This window comes from Bacillus rossius, chromosome 13 (genome assembly GCF_032445375.1).
Source record: "Bacillus rossius redtenbacheri isolate Brsri chromosome 13, Brsri_v3, whole genome shotgun sequence".
In the NCBI taxonomy this organism is placed as follows: domain Eukaryota; kingdom Metazoa; phylum Arthropoda; class Insecta; order Phasmatodea; family Bacillidae; genus Bacillus; species Bacillus rossius.
Window position 1 is genome coordinate 37,560,561 of NC_086340.1, and position 23,598 is coordinate 37,584,158.

Here is a 23,598-nt window from a genome sequence, read left to right on the forward strand (position 1 = left end):
TTTTGCTGAAATTAGCACAACAAAATTAACCTTAATAACTATGCTATTTATTTATTTGATAACATTGTCTTCATTAACAAGGTTATTTTCAAAAGGAACCACACTAAGGATTGAGTCTGGGTTTGATACGTCTCGTTCGGGAATAAAGTACACTTGAGACAGTTGATTATATTTTCTGATAAACTAGCAGTTTATTACCATTTACATTGTTGAGTCCAAACTGATACAATTTGGGTGTGTGAAATATAATTTTTTTTATCTGTGGGCCACTTCAAATCAAAACTGGCATGTTCTTAGTCAGAAAATTTCACCTTTTTTTGTATATTTTTTATAATTTTTTTATTATTTTGCTTTTAAAAGATAAAACATTCCAGTCTCTTGCAAATAGTACAGCGACTTCAATGTTCGACCATCACTCTCTTTCACTCACATACTTCGCGCTCACTCATTCACACCAGTTAACTTGCGCTCACATTCAAACAAATGCATGTCCTCAATGTCATGGGCCACTAAGTAAGTAACAAATCAATCATAACGAGTAAACGAATACCGTATGTACAGCACAAACTTACTTTTAACTCGAAGGGAAAAGGAAAACAATAAATTATATTAATTATCAATTCAATATATATATTTATATAAAAACACCTGGTTCTGTCTACAAGACAAACAAAATATAGAACTGTTGTAATTTATACAATAGTAATCATAATATACTAGCAGAAGAAAATCTCTCTAAGAGTAAAATGTTCGAGACAAAACTTGAATCGACATCATCCAACGCGGTACACATACACACATGTTTTATTTTCTAAAACATTTTCTTGAAACAAAGATATCAACATGATAATTGTGACGAGCGACATGTTTAATACGCAACACGTGTTACTGGCAACTTATGTTTACTGCACTTTGGGCTTAGAACTCAACATATGCGTCCACGTTTTAAGTCCTGGTCGTGAGATTGCAGTGAACAGTGGCTAGACTACTCACAACGTTGGTCTTGGCGACGAAATATACCAAAAATTAAAATAAACTAAATTAAATAAATGCACAAAATATTAAAACGTATAAATACATAATATTAACAATACAGTAGGCGCGAATGATACAAGCACATGTGTCACGCACAATGCCGACACAATCAATAAAACTACAATAACCAAATATAATGCTACAAAATCACTTCAAGCTAGAGAGCTGTCCCTATGTCTCAAGCTCGTATATCACTAGGGGAAAAAACCCCCGTCATTTCTTTGAACTAATTATTTAATCAGATCGTTAATGAGAGTTTTGAAAACGTAAAGACCTGTTATCACTTGAAAATCGCAAGTCTACCAAATAAGTATACAACACGAATGAGACGATGCCTACCTCGAGCACTGGTCGTCATTCTACTCGCTTCTGCACTGCCAACTGCGCAAAAAAAAAAAAATATTTCCTTTCTCCTAGAGGTTCGAAATGTATAGTTATCAGGCACAGAGAATCAAAATAATTACGTAACGCCACCACATCAATTATTTTTTTTCTTCGTGCAGTAACTAACAAATAGGCTGCAAATAATACACAACATAAATATGAAAATAAACCACAGAAAAAAAAAGAGAAACGTTTGAAAAAAAAATAGGTTCGTACAGAAAAAAAAATTAATTACAATCCAATAGTATTTTTTTTTTTAATTTCTAAAATACTGTAACCAAAAAAAAAACAATATCAAGCAAACAACACACTGGTACTGTTCGCATTAGCTGGGATGTAAACATAAATATTTTTTGTTTTCATTCCTCCTGCGTTTTCAGTTCCAACACCCAAAACTGAAGAAAATCAATTGAACTTAGAAGAACATAGACCATGCAATTCCACGCACCGGCAGCGGAGTGATAAAGCTCGGCCAGGCGGAGGGGAAGTAAATAAAGCAATAAGTGCGAGTCGTGCAAGGGAGAGAAGGGTCGGGTGGGACAGGTCGTTCAGTCTGGCAGCTCAGAAGGGGTTAGTGTTGACGCAGGGATCGCTAGCTCAACGTTAGAAAATATTGCAAAGGTTACGAAATTTTCAACCAGGACTGCACACCACCAAAAAGAAAACATGAACCCATATTACGCCCAGATAACTGGATCTTCGTGTAGATAGTGTTCCGTTTTTTTTTAAAGGGCAAAAATGTACGCGCAAGGGAAAAGTATGCGTCTGCAGTGGAATAAACAAATCACGAAGGTTTAGTTAATATAATTTACTAACGTAAATTCGCGTGAGTTCGTGTTCAAATCCGGAAAAATTTTATGATCGTACCTACAAAAATCACAAAAAAAAAAAATATATATATATATTTTTCGTAAATTTACAGCATTTGATTTTTTTTTTCACTGAATAGCTATGATAAAAATATATATAATTTTGATTAGTTCGGTTGTTTTTTTTATAATATAAACATGCCGCCCCACAAAAAAAAATAGATAGGCTCGTGGCGTTTTTTTTTTTTTTTTGCTAGAATCGATGTTCACATTGCAATTCCTCGTAAGCTTGAATAACGTAACCGTGAAATTTCGGGATACTTCGTGCGTCTCGGAAACGAGTTCGCGCATCGGTACATTGCTGGCGGAGGAGTCGAGGTACAACAGACGACTGACTCCTGAACGTGTGCATGTTCGCTGACGGTTGGACGATGCCGACACGACCCTGGCGGCCGCTCGAGGCAACTGAACACACTGGAAAAAGGGGTTGGCAACACGAACAGAACTAACCGCATGGCTAAGGGGACAGCTCTACGCGGCAGGTTTGGAAAACCACAACTCAAAACAAACGCGAACGAAAACGCGCGGTGCCCAAGCATTTTCCATGTAGCGTAGCAACGCGCTTCACAGACCCGACAAAGTTGTAACGGCTCTCGAAACAAAAACAAAAGAGAAAAAGCTCGGAGACAGTGGCTCCATCACGCACAATTTAATCATTACAATACTTTAAGTTACTAAAATTACTTTCTTTTTTTTTTATCTTCAAAGATATGAAATCTACTAGGAACCATAATACGTTGCATTTTTACATGCATCTCCCAACACATCTTCACTTCATTTACATTTAAAAACTGTGAACAAAGAAAAAACAAGTCTTATTTTGTATTACTATAATATCCACATACGTACACTTACTACAAACATTACTTAATTAAACTGGGCGAGGTTTCGTATTTTGTACGTAATTATTATGTGTTACTTTAGGGCCTATATTAATAATAAGCATTGCTATATAATAATCAGAGTGCAGTGCTTGCCCCAAGATTTGCTCGGGGCCCTTCTGTCTGCGCTTTCATTTTGCTCATCATTCTACACCAATTATAGCAACCAGCCACATCTCTGCAGTCATACGTGGTCAACGAAAAATTTCGAGTGCAACGTAAACACGAAAAAAAGATCACCGAGGAAATCAACGGTTTCAATGTATGGCCCAATGCCGCAAGTGTTGGTACGCCTGCACATTGAATATTTCTAATGTTATTTAAAGCCGTAGCTCTGGTTGAGATTATTTTTTTTAAAAGACTGTTTTCTACGATGATGACACTGCCAAAAGAACTGAAACATTTTTTTTTTCAAAAAGCACTCTTTTAAAATAACAAAGCATTGTTTTGTTTCTACGAATATTTTGTTTTTACTGAAACCAAACCGGGGAAAAAGGGCATAGCATTGAGGAACAGTGACGTGATAGTCATGTGTGCTTTCTTTTCTGATTTGGTTAGTGACCCCTTGAGAAGTTTGGTTCGCGAGTCGCTGTCCAGACAGGTACAAATTCACTATCTCACTTTAAATATCCGCTAAAAATTTATGAATTATTAATTTTTTTACCTTTTATCACACTTAGGTTGATAATTATGAGTTTGCGTTGACCGCTTTTTTCTTCTTCTCGCAAATTGGAACAGGGGGTAAAATGTTTTGCAAAGTTCCGTCTGGAGTGGAATCAATCGCTCTCCATACATCTCAATTATATTATTCCCCCCCACCCCGAAACCCGAAGTAATGTTAAGATGTAATTTACACCAACAACAGACCCGCACACACAACTATAATGTAATAGTACAATAATTATTAATATCTTATTAGTAGTAGTTATTATAGAAAAAGCATTCATAAACAGGAACCTTAGTAATGTAGCTAAAGATAGGAACCTTTGGGTGCTGGGAAAAAAAACGTACCGTCAGAAGTTAGTTAAATTCCACCAGGCTGGGCACTCGTGACCTCTTTCCATGACCCCTAACAGATAACACGTGATCATTTCGTTGCCATTGTGGTTTAAGTCCATAAATTATACATAAACTCGCACACGTTTTTTTTTTTTTTTGCAAAAAACAAAATTACTCCGAAAGAGATTATCTCCACATCAAAAGATTCAGATTGTTCCCGAGAAGAGAATGAGATTTCTGGATGCAGGTCACGTTCTTCCCTTGAGTCTGCACGGATTCACGATGGGCAAAACGACTCACATCAGTGGTGCCAACATCGCGGCAAGCCTTGTCATAGCCGTGCGAGGAAAATGAAACTTCACCTCTTCCAGTACGAATTTTTTTTAAAAAATATTCATCTGCATATATATATTTCAAACTTGCATTCGTCCCAGCGCCGAATGACAAGTTATTTTAACTTTTTTTTTTCCTTTTAAGTTTATTCGTTTCTTAGGGAAATTTTCTCCATTTCTTTTTGATAACCTAACAAAAACAATATACTCTCACAAAGAGGCTATCAAAAAGAAAGCGAGAATTCTGGAGGGTTTGCAGTTGTCCACTTTCGATTTGCCCGCGGCCGAAGTCAAAGGCATGCCAGGGTGATAAAGAAGGTGACAATGAACACTGATTGCATTGCATTTAATTCACCCTCAACTTAATGACACTCACGCCTTTCCCGTGATATATTCCACCATTTTACAATCGACATTGCAAACCTCCAAAGTGTAGTTTCTCTTTTTTTTTTTTTTACGTTTCATTTTAAGTCAGAATTCACATTCTGTGGATTGTAATTTGTCATGTAATATTAACATGGCTATTTCCAAGTTACAACCAGCGAAAAATAATAATCGACATATGCACAAACAAACAAGCTAGATCACTTACAATATATTTTAATTATATCTGATTTTCATATCCTAAATTTAATATTTTTTTAAAATTCATTTCCTGTTTCCCTTTTTTTTATTTTCAAAGTCAGTATCCATTGCGGACCTTAAATCTTCGATTTACTTCAGAGATTACAGAAATTTTTTTTTTTTTCGCGAGGTGTAGTAGTTATCGAAGGAGCATCTTCGTTCTTAAAAACTCTGTCAGTACCGTCCTTATAGTTTTTTATAAGTTACATGTTGCAAACAGTCTGTGAGTGGCGGCACACATGCGTGGTATGTACACACTTGCTGGCTGGCTGTCTGTCCCACTGTCCAGCCGAGAAATTGAGGAACTTACGCCGATAAGCCGCTGATAAGGATCGCAGCGAACCCATTTGATACATGCTAAGCACACAGTTTTAACATCTGAATATAACACATATTCAGCTTCTACGCTGCAAATTTCTTGTTTCCTTCAGGAAAAGACACTCGATCAGGAAACCATGTTGTTCATCATTTAAGTGCAACCATATTACAATGAGAGAAATACTTATTTTTTTCATCAACTCTAATCATTTTAAACTTTTTTAAAAAATCATTAATATTCAAAGAATAACACTGGATTTTAAATCTCTATGAATACATCATTTAAAAATTAAAAAAAAGAACCATACTAAACTGTCATAAAAATTCTCAGAGTGCAGTGATTACACAGCTAATTACATCATACAGATTCATCTATCACATCACAAACAGATTAATCTACTTTACAAAAATCTACCAGTAGTAATTTAAATAATAAAAAGCAGTGCTTTCTTTTACTTTAAGCAGTAAATCATGACAGTTCATTTGTATAATTTACTCTCAGTGTAGTAACAAATTTCAAAAACTATAATTTTTTTTTTGTAAATAGTAACTATCAATCAGGTGAAAATGTCGTGTTTAGGGATGGTGTAAGAACCGACCCGCTGGGATACAGAGCTACAGGATGTCCACAAAGACAGGAATGCAATCGGCAAACAAGCTCTTTCCAAACAACAGAGAAAAAACACATCCAACATTTGTGACTGGAAAAACAGCTCGTGAACATACAAGTAGTTACATCGAAGGTTACACGTAGGTGGGAGCGGCATGTTCGGGCGTCTAGGGCCCGGCGGTGAAGAGCGCCAGCGGGGGCGGAGCCAGCTTGGCGGCGGCGGAGCAGAAGTCGCCGCCCCCGGCGGCGGCGCGGTCCTTGATGTTGGCGTTGGAGTCGGTGTTGTTCTGCGCCGCCAGCATCGCGATCTGGTTGACGACGTCCTCCATCTCGTGCGAGAGGCCGGCGGACGGCGAGGAGGCGGCGGGGGCGGCCGGGGGCGGCATGGCTTGGCGCAGCCGCGCCTGGTGCGCCTCCGACTCGCAGTGGCGGCGGAACTCGGCCGCGGAGGCGGCGCGCTGGCCGCACGCCTTGCACTCGAGGCAGCGCCGCACCAGCCGCACGACGCCGCGCGCCGCCCCCGCCGCCCCCGGGTAGCAGGCGGCGCGCTGGTGCGCCAGCAGCGCCGCCTCCGCCGGGTAGCCCAGGCGGCAGCGCTTGCACACGAAGCCCGCCTCCGCGTCCAGCTCGCGCGCCCACTGCGGCGGCGGCTCCTCTAGGGCGGGGATCCGCACGGTGGACACGCCTGGCTCGCCCGCCGCCGAGGCTTCGACGACCGCCTGCAGCGCCGCCGGGGGCAGCTGGAGGCGGGCGAGTGGCGTCCCGGCGCCCAGCCCTGGGGGCGGCTCCCACACACCTCCGCCTCCTGTCCACACACACACACGCACATGTACACGCCTGCAGCGCCGCCGGGGGCAGCTGGAGGCGGGCGAGTGGCGTCCCGGCGCCCAGCCCGGGGGGCGGCTCCCACACACCTCCGCCTCCTGTCCACACACACACACGCACATGTACACGCCTGCAGCGCCGCCGGGGGCAGCTGGAGGCGGGCGAGTGGCGTCCCGGCGCCCAGCCCGGGGGGCGGCTCCCACACACCTCCGCCTCCTGTCCACACACACGCACACACGCATGCAGCTGCCTCCAAGATACAACCCACATCAATAAACAAGTACTTAAATGTTCGTTCGTTCAAAATCTTAAATCTCAGAAAGTTCACCGATTGCTTTGAAATTTTCACACAGAACCAGCGTTACATTCGAATGTTCGTATCCTGTTTTGTAAAGATAAAGATGAAGATAGGAACATATAGACATAGAGAGATAGCGAGGAAGATATGGAAATAAATATATAGCGAGATGTTGAGATATAGAGAGATGTGAAGGAATATGGATAAAGTTATATGTATATATATATAATTTCAAATATATAGAGAAATATAGTGCGATTTATAGAGGGAGATAATAAATAAATAGGTAGAGAGATGGAGAGAGATTTTTTGTATGTGTGTACCTACTTTAAATAAATTACAAAAAAATTAAAGAGGCATAGCAACGCTTGCCGGACATCAGCTAGTAGAAATCCAAGAATATAAATAAAATATATATTTAAATAATACTCTTCTAACACTGACTGACTGATATAAAAAAAGCACAGCTTAAACCGGTGGGTCTAGAAGCATGAAATTTTGCACAGGAGTTATTTATATAGCACTAAAAAGTTTTTTTGATAATTTATCCCATAATGGGGTTAAAAAGGGGATAAAAATTTGTATAGAAGTTTGTCATTTTTTAAGTTAGAAATATGGTAATTGGGGCTGAGGCTTCAGTTTATTAACAAAAGTCAAAAGTCAGAGTTTTTGGATATTCACTACAAATGAGGTTCCAATAAATTTTTCCATCGGGCGCACGGCTAATAAAATATAAATAAAGAATATTTCTAGAATTTAAACTATCAGAAGATAATATAATTCAATTATAAAATACCATGTAGCCCCAATAGCCCTAGTAGATTACCATCATTATTATTAAGACAGAGAAATAAGAATAATAATTCAAAACTCCTAGTATGCCTACACCAGGAATGAGATAAGGAAAACAAAGTTAGGCAGGATTTTTTAAAAAGAAATAACTGCTGACGAAACAGTTTCAATAATAACAGTAAACGCAGACAGACATTGTTATTGTTGAAACTGTCTCGTCTTTGTTAGCTCACTGTGTTCGTCTGTGCTGTTATTATTTTTTATGACTAAATTCCTTCCACAGAATTCCTGTGCTGTCTGATATTTAAGTTTGAAAGTGTTTGTCTGTGCTGTCGTCGTTGTGTTGTCCATAATACCTGTTTAGGTTCATAGTTGGGACCATCTGTTTGTCATCAGCTGATTTAGGCATGTTCTCCGTGGGTTTTAGATTTCATTTTTTATTTCTAATTTTACATTTATGAACTTTTTTCCATGACAAACAGTGCAAAACTCCAAAAAATTTCCAATTGCATGAATCATTTAAAGAACACACAACTCCGATATCATTCGGTATTTTTTTTAAAAAGCTCTGCACACCGTACGTGCGCCCAGGTAAACGGGTTCTTAACAGTGGATAATAATAAAAAATTGGTTGTCTGTAAAGTCGGTTTACGGACGATAGTTTAACGTGACAACGTCATAACAAAACATTGATGAAATGATTGCATACTTTTATGAATAAAATTGAATCATTTTTATTGAGTCATCACTATTTTGTATGGGTACAAGGAAGGAATGAAATGAAACCTACAATTTAACTGATAAATTTACTTTTATTTGCACTCATTATTTCAAATATGTTTATTGCATTAACGAAGAGATTATTTTAACTATAACTTGTATACATGTTTTTTATTTAACTTCTTCCAATCTGTGTTATTCTGTTAAGGATAGGACGATGATAGGAAAAGTAGGAAACGAATGGGAGTGTTTCAAGTTTAATGTGCATCGAAAAAGTCAAATCGATGGTTGTTCCAATCGAGTGGAAGAGAGATAGATGCGGCGCAAGCGTTCAATGAGCGTAACGGGACACCGCGTAACGGGACACTTTTTCGTGCGTGCAGCTGGCGTTCATCGATTTATTAGACGTTGTCACGTCAAAATCATTGTAGTGACTACAAAAAAACACCTATAATTCGCCGTCGGGAGGGACAATAGTTGGGGAAGAGAGTCCCACGGACGGATAAGGCACGGTTGAAGGGTCACGACGAGAAGATGGAAACGAGGTGCGGGTTTTTCTTGCTTGGGTTTCTCTCGGAGGTCCCTTCTCCACCCCCCTCCCCTCCCCAGACGCTCCCAGTTTAATTACCGGCTGTAACAAGAGTCGGAGTGGTTCGTGGTCGTGAATGCTAAGAGCACCGCCCCTCCCCAACCCTTCAAGACTCGGGACCCCGCCGACAAGACTAATTAGGAACACGCGAGGATTTAGAGCACCGGCGTGATTTACATACGACACGGGGCTGCGGCCCCCTCGGACACTTGGGGCAGTGTCGTCCCCCCGCGCAACAACGGGCCAAGTGCCGCCAGCCGCCATGTCCGTGCAACCCATTTCAGGTCAAGATCTTATAGGGGACGCACCACAACGCCGAAATACCACAACGGCGAAATACAACAACACCGAACGTACAACAACGCCGAAACCATAACGCCGAATGCCAAATTGACCACAACGCCGACACGCTAGAAAGCAGCTGTGTACCACAACGCCGAAATACACTAACGCCGAAACAAGTCATTGCAGGACTGCCACAAAGGCAGGTTAGGTTAGACTAGGTTAGGTTAGACTAGGTTAGGTTATACTAGGTTAGGTTAAATTATGCTAGCTTAGGTTAGGTTAGGTAAGGTTAGGTTTGATTGTGGTATTTCGGCGTTAAGGTACATTTTAGAAACACACACAAATTCATTCAGTTGTTATTTCGGCGTTGTGGTAATTCGGCGTTGTGGTACACAGCAGTTTTCTAGCTGTCGGCGTTGTGGTCAGTTTTGACATTCAGTGTTATGGTATTCGGCGTTATTGTACGTTCGGCGTTATGGTATTTCAGCGTTGTGGTAACGACCCGATCTTATTCTTACAGCAATTACAGATAAACTTGCAGACTTTTTCAATTGTTTAACTTTCACGAAATGTTAAATATATACAGCGCATACTTTTTTTTGCATAATTAGCTGCAAAAGTTACTTTTTAACCTTTTTGGGCTGTGCAAATAAGGAGAATTTTATTTATTGCAGAACTGAAACTTTTTAGGTTTAACTGCAATGCCAGTGGCTACTTCAAGAAATGGTTTGAATTTCTTTAAAAAATATATATTAATTCATTTTACCTGGCATTTCAAAATTCTCAAATTTTGTTACGATTTTGACAGCGAAGAAACATGAAATTAGATGCCCCCCCCCCTCCCCCCCCCCCCCCCCCCCCCGCTTGACCGGGCGAGATCTTCAGAAGAAACCATGCCATTTGAAAACTGCTTCCTATGATATCCGAGTGACTGGTGTTTCCAGAACACCTTTCAAGGCATAAAGCACCCAAGGTACTTGCATCACGCCTTTATCTTCATTCCCCTGACTCCTGCTAGTGCCCTATGCACGACGTGAAGACTGCGCGCCAGTTCAGAGTCTTGCGCTTTTGAGGCGACACCGCGCTTAAAGCACCAGCGAGTTTCACCTAACTTACACAAAATATGTTTACCCCTGACAAGGCGCGCCACATAAGGAATTTTCCTTTGAATTTATTCCGATAGCACTTTTGCATTTTTTTTTGTTGGGTCGCGTACATTCTTATTAGATGCATATTTACTAAACTTAAATTTAAAAGTTGTTAAACGTCACGAAGTGACCATAAATGCTGATACTTGGGTGAATTTTTTACAGTTATTAGACAATCGATAGTAAATATCGGATGAAAAATTTTGAGACTAAACGTAAGTCGCAAGAGAGCTATAGGGATGTGTGAATAAAAATGGCTCAAAATAAAAGTAGGTACAAACAAAAGAAATAAAACGAACATGGTTTGCAAGACGCAGCCTTGAGTTCGGTAAGAATACTGGGTGACATTGCGAAAATTACGAGCGACACCACAACTAGCGAGTTCGAGACGAGTACTGCTCCAGATTATTCTGACCTTACGGCCGGCATTGTCACGTTCCCCTCCCACATATGAGCCCTATTATTGTAGGGTGGGAGTACCATTCCAGTTCGCCTTTATTAACATTTCAGAGCTTATTATTCAAAACATAACTGTTAGGGATCGCTCCCTGTTGTTGATCGGGAGGGTATTAGGGCTTCGGCAATGACCAGCGGCTGGGGCCACCAACCCAGCATAGTCACCGCCTCAGCCCCTTTACCACACTCAGCTGACCAGACAGTTGGCTGTGTCCTGAGCCCTTAGACTTTATAAGCACTGCTGGCGCCATCCCTGGTCTCCCACATCACGCTGGGATCCCTCAAAACACCCAGTGAACCCGTGGTCCTGTGGAGGCCTATCCAACCTCTGTTAGCTATCCAGGCTAGTTCGAGACGATTACTGCTCGAAGTGTACCGACAGTTGGACAACTGGGGAGGGCAGCAATTGACAGAAGATGGTTGGAAGCGAACAAGCCCGAAACGTCTACCCACCTGCCGCCCGCACAAGACAGAGAAACGCGGTTAGTCTGGTAACGAAACTACGAAGTCAGTTCACGCCTGCCACAAGACCTAACTCTGAACACTTGTCGAAGCCAACTCTTCAGGTGTCATAGAGTAATTGTTACGTAATCTGTCGTCACACACGTTAAAGAATAAATGATTTCCTCCCAACGGTTAAATGCTGAGGTAAGTAAATTAAGTCTCTTGTCTCACACATACAACTGGTTACTTCATTTTCTTGTCGCGGCTATAAGTTAAGAGATTCTCCTTTAAATTTATCCCGAAAGCTCCCATGCATTTGGTTAATGGGTCAAAATATTTCCGAGGAATATTATCTTACACTGTTTAAAAATTTTAACATGAAAGCAACTGTATCGCTACAAACAAAATATTCGCAGTAACACTGGGTTCGTAATCTTGCCCAGGTATTCATAATTCGTGTGGTCCCAGTACTTACATTAGTTTATTTTCCAAATAGCTTTCCAGTATTAACTGCGCACATAAACAAGCATAATCAAATAAATTTGTCACTTTTTTTAATATGGGATAATATTTTCCATGGTTTAAAAAAGTACGTTTAAAGAAATCATCAAACAAAATTTAAAAAAATTATGTACATTTTCGTATGTGTTACCAAAAATATTCAGTACTGTTTCCAAAACTGTATTTCATAAATGCAAAAATAACTATTGCGATATTTTTATTGTAGTATTTCTTGGCAAGTGGTTTCCAAAAAGGTACAGTTTTTTTTTCTGTGTATGCAAGGGATCATATTGATGAATACTGCCATGGGATTTCACTGCTATAAGATAGCATTCATATCGACAGTGAGCTCATTGCAGGCGGTACAGATCGGGGATGCTACCAAAGGTGTCAGCCATGATGCCCTTGGCTGGAATGACTCCGAGGAAACCAAAGAGAATGCCGGAATTGGGATAGCCAGGCTGGGTTCTGAACCCTTGACTACGAGACAACAGGTCTAGGGTGTCTTGACCACTGCGAACCTCGCTACAGTGACAAAAGCTACCTTGTGAACCTGTTAACAACCCGGCCTGATCTGGCACCGATACAGTTTGCAAAGCTTCAGGTAACGTCTTTTTAAAAAAAAAAAAAAAAAAAAAAAAAAAAAAAAAAAAAAAAAAGGTTGTCTCTAAAGTCGGTTTACGGGCGATAGTATAACGTGACAACGTCATAGCAAAACATTAATGAAATGATTGCATACTTTTATGAATAAAATTGAATCAGTTTATTGAATTATCACTATTTTGTATGGATACAACAAAAGAATTGAAATGAAATCTACAATTTAATTGATAAATTTATTTTTATTTGCACTCATTAATTCAAATATGTTTATTACTTTAACGAAGGGATTATTTTAACTATAACTTTTATACATGTTTTCTATTTAACTTCTTCCAATCTGTGTTATTCTGTTAAGGATAGGACGATGATAGGAAAAGTAGGAAACGAATGGGAATGTTTCAAGTTTAATGTACATCGAAAAAGTCAAATCGATGGTTGTTCCAATCGAGTGGAAGAGAGATAGATGCGGCGCAAGCGTACAATGACCGTAACGGGACACAGCATAACGGGACAATGTGCGAAACGGGACACTTTTTCGTGCGTGCAGCCAGCGTTCATCGATTTATTAGACGTTGTCACGTCAAAAAACGCTCAAACACACGCCGAGTGGTGTGTGTATACGAAAAAGCACTTAAAAAATACCCAGAGGCCAAATGACAAGATGTTTCCAGATTTAATTTTTGAGCTGTGTTTTTTATGAGAGTGAAAATGGCTAACACGCGTGTTTTCAGAATAATTTTTTTTGGCATGAAACTCCCGGTAGACATTCTTGAAAGCATTCAAGAGCCATGCACTGCACCTTTAACATCATTTTCACGTCACATAAACTCACTTCTCAAATCTCACAGTTGCCCTATGCCCGACGAGAAGTCTGCACGCCATTTCAGAGCCTTGCGCTTAGAGGCGATACCGCGCTGGAAGCAACAGCGAGTGTCGCACTTACTATTTCAGTTCACTATCCCAAACACACCCCTCGGCTAGGCGGGCCACCGTAAAGAACTATTTTTTTTTTTACCCCTTCTCTCGATTCACTCGTTTCTTCTACACCGAGTTAGGCGGTACAACATAACGACGTTGGACTATCTTTCGAGAGAGCCTGGGTTTGAAATTCGGGTCCTCTTGGCCGATTCCTTATCATGTTTCCTTGTACCGAGTACAAGATTTGATCGATACAAACAAATATAGTACGTGTTTGGTAAATGGCAAAACAAATATTTATTTGCTGAGAAAATTATAGTTACAAAGCGTGCGGGAACCAGCGCCGCGGTGCGAGCCAGGTGCCTGCTGGTCAGTCCAACAGCCCAGTGGTTGCCAGGCCCGTTAGGCCTCTGACGTCACGCGTGCATACCTTTGGGGATTAGGGAGGCCCAGCCTCACCACCCCCTGCCCCCCACGCTCTCCTTCCTCAGCGCTGTCACCTGTCCTTTAGGGCCTGAGAATCCCGCGGGCCACTGCGTGGAGTGGCATGACTGACACGCCGCTGTTCTGGATGCTTCGAGCGTCGGGTCAGCCCGGAATGACGTTACACGTCACAACGACTCCAGTCAGTTCTAGAAAGACGGCCAAAGTATATAAAAGCGGTGACGCCGGCCTCCGGTGGAGTTCCAACAGGCGAGTTGAGTGAAGTGAGTGTTCGGTGAGCGGCGCGACGTGGAGCGACGGGACCGTGAGAGTGCGACTGAGTGGCGCGAGACTGTGTGTGTGGACAGGCGCGAGGTAAGGGGCGAACCACTGTTGAGCCTGGCTCCAGTGAGGAGTGCGAACAGTGCACTGGACAGATACTTAGTGATTTCTGAACAGACATTAAGTGTGGTTATGTTTAGCAAATAAAGCTTAATAAACATTAATTGGGCTATCCTTACTAAAACCTTTTTTCCCCCTCATAGAATTATTTTGAATTGGTACTACCAAATTTTTGATGTTTTTTTTTAAATTTGTATAACTGAGGAAATTAATTTTGTTACGTCAACGTTTCTACTGAAAAACAGTTGTTTAAATTGTTTAAATAAACTTTATAGGAAAATTTTACTTAGACAATATACAATCAAATGAAATGTTGAGACCAACAAACGTTTCTCCTTTTGTGACTTTCATTGTGTTTGTACATCTACCATGAAATATCTGAAAATAAAACGCTTTCAAAAAATAAATAAAGTAACATATAACCTCGGTAACGAGAAAATTCACGTGTTCTCATGTTGCAACAACACTTACAATACGAAACTTGGTAACGAAATTTAACGCAGAACTCCTTAAAATATTTTCGAGCTTGATAAATATACGAAAATTGTGTTTTCAACTACACTTATGGACACAAAATCACACGAAGTTTCCGCACCCGCCACTAGAATTCGCTTCCGGAGCAGCTACGTCGACTATCGAATCATTCCATTTACAGACCAAAAATTTAAACTCGTGAATAAAAAAAAATGAAATTACAAAATCCTGGCTTCAACAAGGAATTTCATTAAAATACGTCCATCTTGTTGAAATTCACTAAACAGTTAAGTTTCCCTTTGGCTTTGTGAACTTTGAGTAGCGCCATCCGCCACAGATGGCAGCACCGTGGTTACACATTTACGTTCCATGCTACTTCCGTTCCACTCACGAGATCTCTTCTGCCTAAATGTCGTATACCGAGAGCTAGACGTTTCAAAATAAAAAAAAAATTATATTGTCTGTAAAGTCGCTTTACGGACGATAGTAAACGTCACAAAGTCATAAAAAAATTGATGAAATGATTGCATACTTTATGAATAAAACTGAATAATTTTTATTTTAATAATAAAAGAATAAATACTTGAAATTATACTTGTAATCAGATTTTTAAAATGCAAGAATAATTAACCTTTATTGCCGAAATTGTTGTTGTAATAAGCAATGAAAACCACATTAACTTTTCACTTCACTTTATAAACAGTCGAGTGGAAGAGAGATAGATGCGGCGCAAGCGTACAATGAGCGTAACGGGACACAGCGTAACGGAACAATGTGCGTAACGGGACACAACGTAACGGGACAATGTGCGTAACGGGACACTTTTTCGTGCGTGCAGCCGGCGTTCATCGATTTATTAGACGTTTTCACGTCAAAAAAAAAATTGGCGCGGTTACGTTGAGCTGGTTTGTACGCGAAAAGCAGCGTGTGAATCCAATATATGTTCCGGGGGAACTGCTGGCGCTTGGGCGGTTTCTGCGCGCCGCTGTTCGCCGACAACAATTTGTCCGCAGGTGAGAGAGACCGCGCCGTGTTTGTCCGTCGAGTGTGAAGTCAGTTTATCACGCGTCCGGCACGCTCACAAACCAACAGAACCCCGGGTTCACGCACCGCCTGATTTATCGCGGAAGGGGTTAGGGGGAAAAAAATATCTCTAGGTTTTGATGAGGGGGGGGGGATTGGGGGGAACTCTCGCCCACGCTAGTCACCGGCGGCTAGACCTGACGTAGGTCCGACACCTGGACGCTCGGTGTTTACCGAACACAAGATTTCCTCCTTGCCAACACCCTTAACAGCAAGCTCAGGTCATTAAGGGCGAGCCACAAATTATTTCCAGGCACATTAATCAGCTTGGGTAACCTCCCCCCCCTGCCCCCTTCTCCGCAAAGGCCTCGCTCCTCAAACATTCCCGCAACGCACTTACTGAAAGACCCCACACACACACGCTCAGTTGATCTAAAAGTTTACCTGACTACTGATCAGAAGCATTATCTGAACGAGCGTTCGTAGATACAGCTCAGTTTATCATACTATCCATCTCTCTCCCTTGGGTTTTACCTTCAGTTGTGTAAGTATTTTTTCGGGAAAAATGATACACGTTTGTTGACTTTTTTATTTTTGCTACCACTTCACGATTAAACACGTGGTCTAGTTACTTTTAACTTTCCCAAGAATACGCATTACGCCGGAGCCCTTTTAAACTGTTGTATCTACGCTTCAAATCCCACAACTCGTAAAGTAAATTAATTGTAAATATTTACATCAATATAAGGAGGCTCTCTCTTTTTTCCAATGCGGCAATCGCGAAGTTCCCCACGCTATGGATGTCCCAGGTCTCAATCAAAATGCCTAGAGACATGAAAAATTCGCTGTTTTAATAGCCTTCAGGATAGACTGCACATTCCCCTGTACACTCGGGCAAATAACGCAAGTTCATTGGCTGCTGAATTGTAAGTCGTCTCAGTTGGTTTGTCTGTGAGTCGATCCTTCTTTGATTGAGGGTTTATAATTGGTTGAGATGCGTCCAGATGAACAGTAAGCCAATAGCAAAATCATCTAAGAGGTATATGTATTTGAATGCTAGCCTATCGCCTAATGAATCCGCGAATTTTTCCGGTCTCTACAAATGCCGGACAGATCCGTGCAGTAACTGCAGTTCAGACATGACCTCACAAACTAAGCATGTGTGGGGTCCTTGCCGAAGCTAACCTCGGGAGTTGGCAGGATCGACACGGAGTTAGTAATCGTCAGAAGACCGCACATTGTAACGCAGTTCAAGTCACATTTTACCTCGCCATAGCCATGTTGCAAAATCCCGAAAACATTGCGGAAACGGCGCCCGACTACGCCTGACGGATAACTGATAAGTCAGGAATAAATAGTTTTTTGTCTTTGACCACGGCCACTTAAGTGAAGTACGGTCATCGGAAAACTGTTTACACATTGCAAACTTCAACCAAACTCAGGACTATACGATTTTTAGAAAACCAAAATTTTAGATATTTTTGAATGATGTCATTAAACTCAAGAGTTAATCGAAAATCATCACAACATGGTTAAATGATTTCATTTCATGGTAGGATTTAAAATTTTTTATTCTTTAATGGTCTTAAAACCATTAAATTTTAGATATAATAAAACATTAATAAAATATTTAAAAGTGCTAAATAATGAAAATAATTTAAATCAAAGGCAAAATTACAAAATTACACAAACCAAATAATTGAGGAAACCACCCTCTTAATGAGCCAACTAAAGTTCTAACATCAAGGTCAAATGCAGAATCAAACCACCAATCAATGATGCGCTGTCTACCTCACCTTTAGATTCAGACGTGCGGATAATTCAACGAGACTGCGTGAGCATAGAGAGAGAGAGACATAGAGAGAGAATAAATGAGGGGGGTGAGGCTAGGGAAAGCGAGAGAGAGAGAGAACGTCTTGAAAGAAGCACACATAATTGGGTATCATAATTAAACATCAAGAAGACAAGTTGGAATAGATTTCGATTACAGCAAGAAAATGCATGGATATAACAAGCGCCACGGACAAGCTTGCAAGCTAATTAAAATCTGACCCCCGCCGGAGAACAGCTGAGCTACAACGTGATTATCCATGCGTACAGCCTGCGCTGATGACAGGCCAGTGACTAACAGTTTTAGTACGGCATAGCTTTTGACCTCGTCTCTCCTGGACTAACCACTGCAAACAATCCATTCGCGTCCAAACATTAATATTCCCTTATACTTTTAAATTTGAAACAAAATTTTGTTCTAAGTGCTATCTGTTTAAATACAAGATGTATTGATTTATGCATACCTGCCAACTTGGCAAGAACACAATCAGTAAGATTGTACACGTAAATCATGCGCGATGATTCAATCATGGTGAGTGAAACAAGAACCCCAAGTAAAGCAACATCCTAAACACATCAATAGTTGAATGGACGAATACCTGTTAAAAAAATTACTTAATACTTAAAGGACTAATTAAAGTACATATTTAAAAATAACAAAAGCAAAGAAAACAATAACCTAATTGATTCAAATATAGGTGAACTTACCAAGAGATTAGATCCGTTGCTTTAGATTACAATTAATATATTTTTTTTTGTAAAACTTCACATGTATGTACACAAGTTAAACAAAAAAAAAGGTGAACTATATTGTTCAAATTTATTGGTAATATTCGTACGTCGCGGCTTTTACGTAGATAAAATAATAAAATTCCGATAATACTTCTTTCGAACACTGAAGACGTTCCTCTATTTACCCTGAAAACAGCGTTTATAAATTCCTACTGGTTTCTGAGAAATCGACGTTTATAGGTTATCGCTGACATTTCTTTGAAAATAACAGCCATTTTCGTGCGTCCGCAACTAAACTATTTGCTCTGTCTGAATAGGAGCATTTTCCGGAACAAATTTCCAACGTGATATGCCACACTAAACGAACTGTTATGTAGGCTACCTACTATTAAAAAACTGGTGAAATAGCATTCCGCTTGAATCACATCCGTGGTACTAATGTACCAACTGTTGATTTTTTTTTCCTCGGCAGATTTCACATTACTAACGGGTTTCAAACACTTCACGTTATTAGAAACAACGTTCTTCCCGTCATGAGGAACGGCAAAAGCTGCAAAACGCATAGCTCGGGGTTTTTTTCCACTCTGATACACGGAAACAGTTTCCGAATATGCCAACCTAAACACAGGTCCATGCTGTTTTTTTTAGTGTTCGTTAAATACATGACGGCACAAGCAACTTCACTGAATATTAAATATCTTCATACACAAGCATTAAACTTCCGAAGACGTACAGAAAAATTACAACCTAACAATACACATCGCCAATTCAGCAACGGAACTAGACGTCATATGAATGAGTTTATCTTTAGGTTATTTAACGGAGAAGAAAAAAAGAGGGAGGGGTATCGTACAGTATATTCAAGTCATTTTGAATCTTCTAAAAATTTAGTTTTAAAAACGAAATACGGTACCATGTCTACAAATCCGACAGCGTATTTTTAAATAGCATGGTTATTTTTCCTGTATCTATGCACAGCTCGGGTAGGCGGGAGGGCATTAAAGACTCTCGGATTATAAAGAAACGCACTTCGTACGTGGGTTCGTATCCATGGAATGCGGTGCGTGTTTCCGTGGAGCGTGTCTGCGCGGGAGTTCGTGATCTGCCCGCCAGGCGCATGCGCGACTGCTTTGAGCACGGGCGTGATTCTCAGACGGCTGAGTCACTCATTAAGCCAATCAAGCGGCCAAAAAAAACTCCTTGGAGGGTGGTGGTGGTGGGGGGGGGGGATTTCGATCCGCGGGTCGACGTGACCTTCCCCCCCCCCCCCTCCTTCTAGGGGACAACTCTCAATTATCTTCTTCCACGGCCGCCATCACCGTCATCGCCATTACCAACACGGCAATTAACACTCTTCAACAAGGATTGCCTGTCGGGCCTCGTGACGTCACATCCTACTTGGTGAGCGCGCGCGTGTGTTTGTGCGAGCGCTGGTTATGCGCGGGACTTGTCCGCTTCCCCTCCCGGGAAGAGCGGGCCAAGAGCCAGCCCCAGTCTGTGGCGCGTCACTTGCCCGCGTGTCGACCAGTCCCCACAAGTACCAACAGTCTGCCATCGTCCCGGAGTAAGAACATGACCCGTACACACCCTAGTCCCGTGCACACCCTGGCCCCGTGCACACCCTGGCCCCGTGCACACCCTGGCCCCGTGCACACCCTAGTCCCGTGCACACCCTGGACCCGTGCACACCCTGGACCCGTGCACACCCTGGCCCCGTGCACACCCTGGCCCCGTGCACACCCTGGCCCCGTGCAAACCATTGCCCCGTGCACACCCTAGTCCCGTGCACACCCTGGCCCCGTACACACCCTAGTCCCGTGCACACCCTGGCCCCGTGCACACCCTGGCCCCGTACACACCCTAGTCTCGTGCACACCCTGGCCCCGTGCACACCCTAGTCCCGTGCACACCCTAGTCCCGTACACACCCTAGTCCCGTGCACACCCTGGCCCCGTGCACACCCTGGCCCCGTGCACACCCTGGCCCCGTACACACCCTAGTCTCGTGCACACCCTGGCACCGTGCACACCCTAGTGCCGTGCACACCCTGGCCCCGTACACACCCTGGCCCCGTGCACACCCTGGCCCCGTGCACACCCTGGCCCCGTGCACACCCTAGTCCCGTGCACACCCTGGCCCCGTACACACCCTAGTCCCGTGCACACCCTGGCCCCGTGCACACCCTGGCCCCGTACACACCCTAGTCTCGTGCACACCCTGGCACCGTGCACACCCTAGTGCCGTGCACACCCTGGCCCCGTACACACCCTGGCCCCGTGCACACCCTGGCCCCGTGCACACCCTGGCCCCGTGCACACCCTAGTCCCGTGCACACCCTGGCCCCGTACACACCCTAGTCCCGTGCACACCCTGGCCCCGTGCACACCCTGGCCCCGTACACACCCTAGTCTCGTGCACACCCTGGCACCGTGCACACCCTAGTGCCGTGCACACCCTGGCCCCGTACACACCCTGGCCCCGTGCACACCCTGGCCCCGTGCACACCCTGGCCCCGTGCACACCCTAGTCCCGTGCACACCCTGGCCCCGTACACACCCTAGTCCCGTGCACACCCTGGCCCCGTGCACACCCTGGCCCCGTACACACCCTAGTCTCGTGCACACCCTGGCACCGTGCACACCCTAGTGCCGTGCACACCCTGGCCCCGTACACACCCTGGCCCCGTGCACACCCTGGCCCCGTACACACCCTAGTCTCGTGCACACCCTGGCACCGTGCACACCCTAGTCCCGTGCACACCCTGGCCCCGTACACACCCTAGTCCCGTGCACACCCTGGCCCCGTGCACACCCTGGCCCCGTACACACCCTAGTCTCGTGCACACCCTGGCACCGTGCACACCCTAGTGCCGTGCACACCCTGGCCCCGTGCACACCCTGGCCCCGTGCACACCCTAGTCCCGTGCACACCCTAGTACCTTATTTATGAGGTGTTGGTGTGCATGTCACAGATGTAATAAATAAATAATAAATAAAATAATACGTAAAAATGTTAAGAGAAGAAGAGGATGCACGCATACAAAACTGAAGATGCAATGAAAGAGGTTAACCGATGGAAGATCATATAATAACAGAAGCAATAGGATCGGTTAAGGAAGATATCTGTCCGAGTAGAATGAGATTATGGAGATACATAATGAAGAATTGAGGCCCAATGTCAGGCAAATAAAGAAAAAAAAAACTATATTTAATTATGTATGATGAAAACACTCAAGCCATAGGATCAAGCCAGTATCATATAACTGAAACATATGTTGGGCTGTTCTGAGCCACTCGAATGAAAATCAAGTAGATTAAAGATAAATGATTTCAAGAAATGAACTGGCAATTAGAAGAAACGCTGTTAGGGTCAGATATATAAGGTAAAAATTTTAGAAATGCTTACTAAGATTTAAATAATCTGCCACTGTTTTTCTTTTAACAAAATTTTTGCACACGACAGTTAGTAAATGGGTACCAACCACTGGTACAAGAATCAACAACTGTCAAATTTTTTGGACAAGTTACGTGGCACACGCTAACGCAATGACTGCTGAAATTACAACGGCCCGTCATCTAAAGGCAACGGCCGTATCATCTGGTCTCGCGGTGTTGTCGCATACGTCATATTTCCGTTTTAGTACGTTAGCAACACATTTCTCCTTTCTCCTTTTTGTACTTCCTTGGCAGACACCCAGACGTTGTCGTTCGCCCCCAACTGCACGATCGAGAACCCCAAGTCACGGTAATTAGTTGGGTCGTGGCTGTCGCTAAGTGCGCAGGGGACCCTAGCGAGTTTCTAAGTCCTATCTCGAGAGAGAAACAAACTGTTAAGGTTTTTAGTTTTTTATTTATTTAATAAACTTTTTTTTTGCGGCGAAGTTAAGACGTGGACGCCACCTTGTCTTACACTTAACCACAGATTTAAAAATACCTGTATATAATTTTACAAATATAAATACGAATATGTGATCACTTTAAAAAAAAATTACCTAAACCAAATACATTTCTCACACTTAAACTGCGAAAATAAATGTATAATTAATCGATTTTTTTTTCCAATGTGTCCTCTTAAATCTTAGTCTGAGTTCTTGAAGACAAAAAAAAAAATTCAAAAACGATAGGCAAACAAGAACAAAAACTATAATTTACAGAAGATGAAACTTGTACTACTTTAAGAAGTAAAAACTATTTATTCATTATTTAAAGAAACGTACACAATAACTTGGACGCTAGCGACTGTAAATATGGTGACGGAATAGTGAATCTTGTTCACACGCGGCGAGCAGGGGAAGTGACGACTCATCAGAGGGTAACGCAAAGGGCAAAGCGAGGGATCGGTTGCGGGGGGAGACAACTCTTGAGACTCTTTTCAGTTTTCAGTTCGGCATGGTTGTTACACCTGTGAACTTCAAGTTTGGACCTCAAGTGAACAATTGCAAATTTTGGTTTTATCGTTCAGGTGGATTATTAGTGTGTGAAGTTTCAGTTCTAACGTGAGTGGTGGCCACGCCAAAATTATTATTGTTTTAGGAAAAGTAAAACCTAAAATTCTATGAACTATATATATTTTTTGCTTCTTTAATACTAAGTGCGTATTTAAATTGGTGAAATGACTTAAATTTCCGCATGACATTTGGTACATGCAAATTAACATTTTTTTTAAAAAAACAAGATCATTAGTTTTCTAAAAAAAATTTGCTAAAACGTGTATCGTCACAGCATGGAATTTAGTTCAATTTACAGTGAACTATTAGTAAGTTTGAACCTTGAACTTTACCGAAAAAAACCTAGCCTTCTCATCCATGGTTTTTAATTTTTGCTTATTGAAAAAATCTACGGATGATTAAACTCTGTTCAAGATAAGGTGTCACAGTGACAAATTGCTCAGTGAACATTCACACTTTAGTCAGCTCATTATTGTGAACTTAAGGAACCAAAAAATAAAACATAATCATGTACAATCAGACTAGCTAATCGCGTATCAATAATCAAACAGTAGAATTTATAAGAATATTAAATTGTTAAGGTCTGAGTGTTCACTTAAGCATATGATAATAAAGTGCTCATCTTTATCTTGAATA

General features: G+C 42.0%; 1 protein-coding gene across 2 annotated transcripts in view; it reads right to left on the minus strand.

The window, feature by feature from the left end:
- Positions 1–233: 233 nt before the first annotated feature.
- LOC134538456 (zinc finger homeobox protein 3-like) overlaps positions 234–23,598 on the minus strand; it is a 310,779-nt gene continuing 287,414 nt past the window's right edge. Inside the window, exon 5 of one of the 2 annotated variants that reach the window (XM_063379781.1) lies at positions 234–6,857. In XM_063379781.1, the coding sequence (XP_063235851.1) occupies positions 6,220–6,857 (638 nt within the window). In that variant the 3' untranslated portion in view covers positions 234–6,219. The remainder of the gene's footprint in view (positions 6,858–23,598) is intronic. The other variant, XM_063379782.1, reaches the window with a different exon arrangement.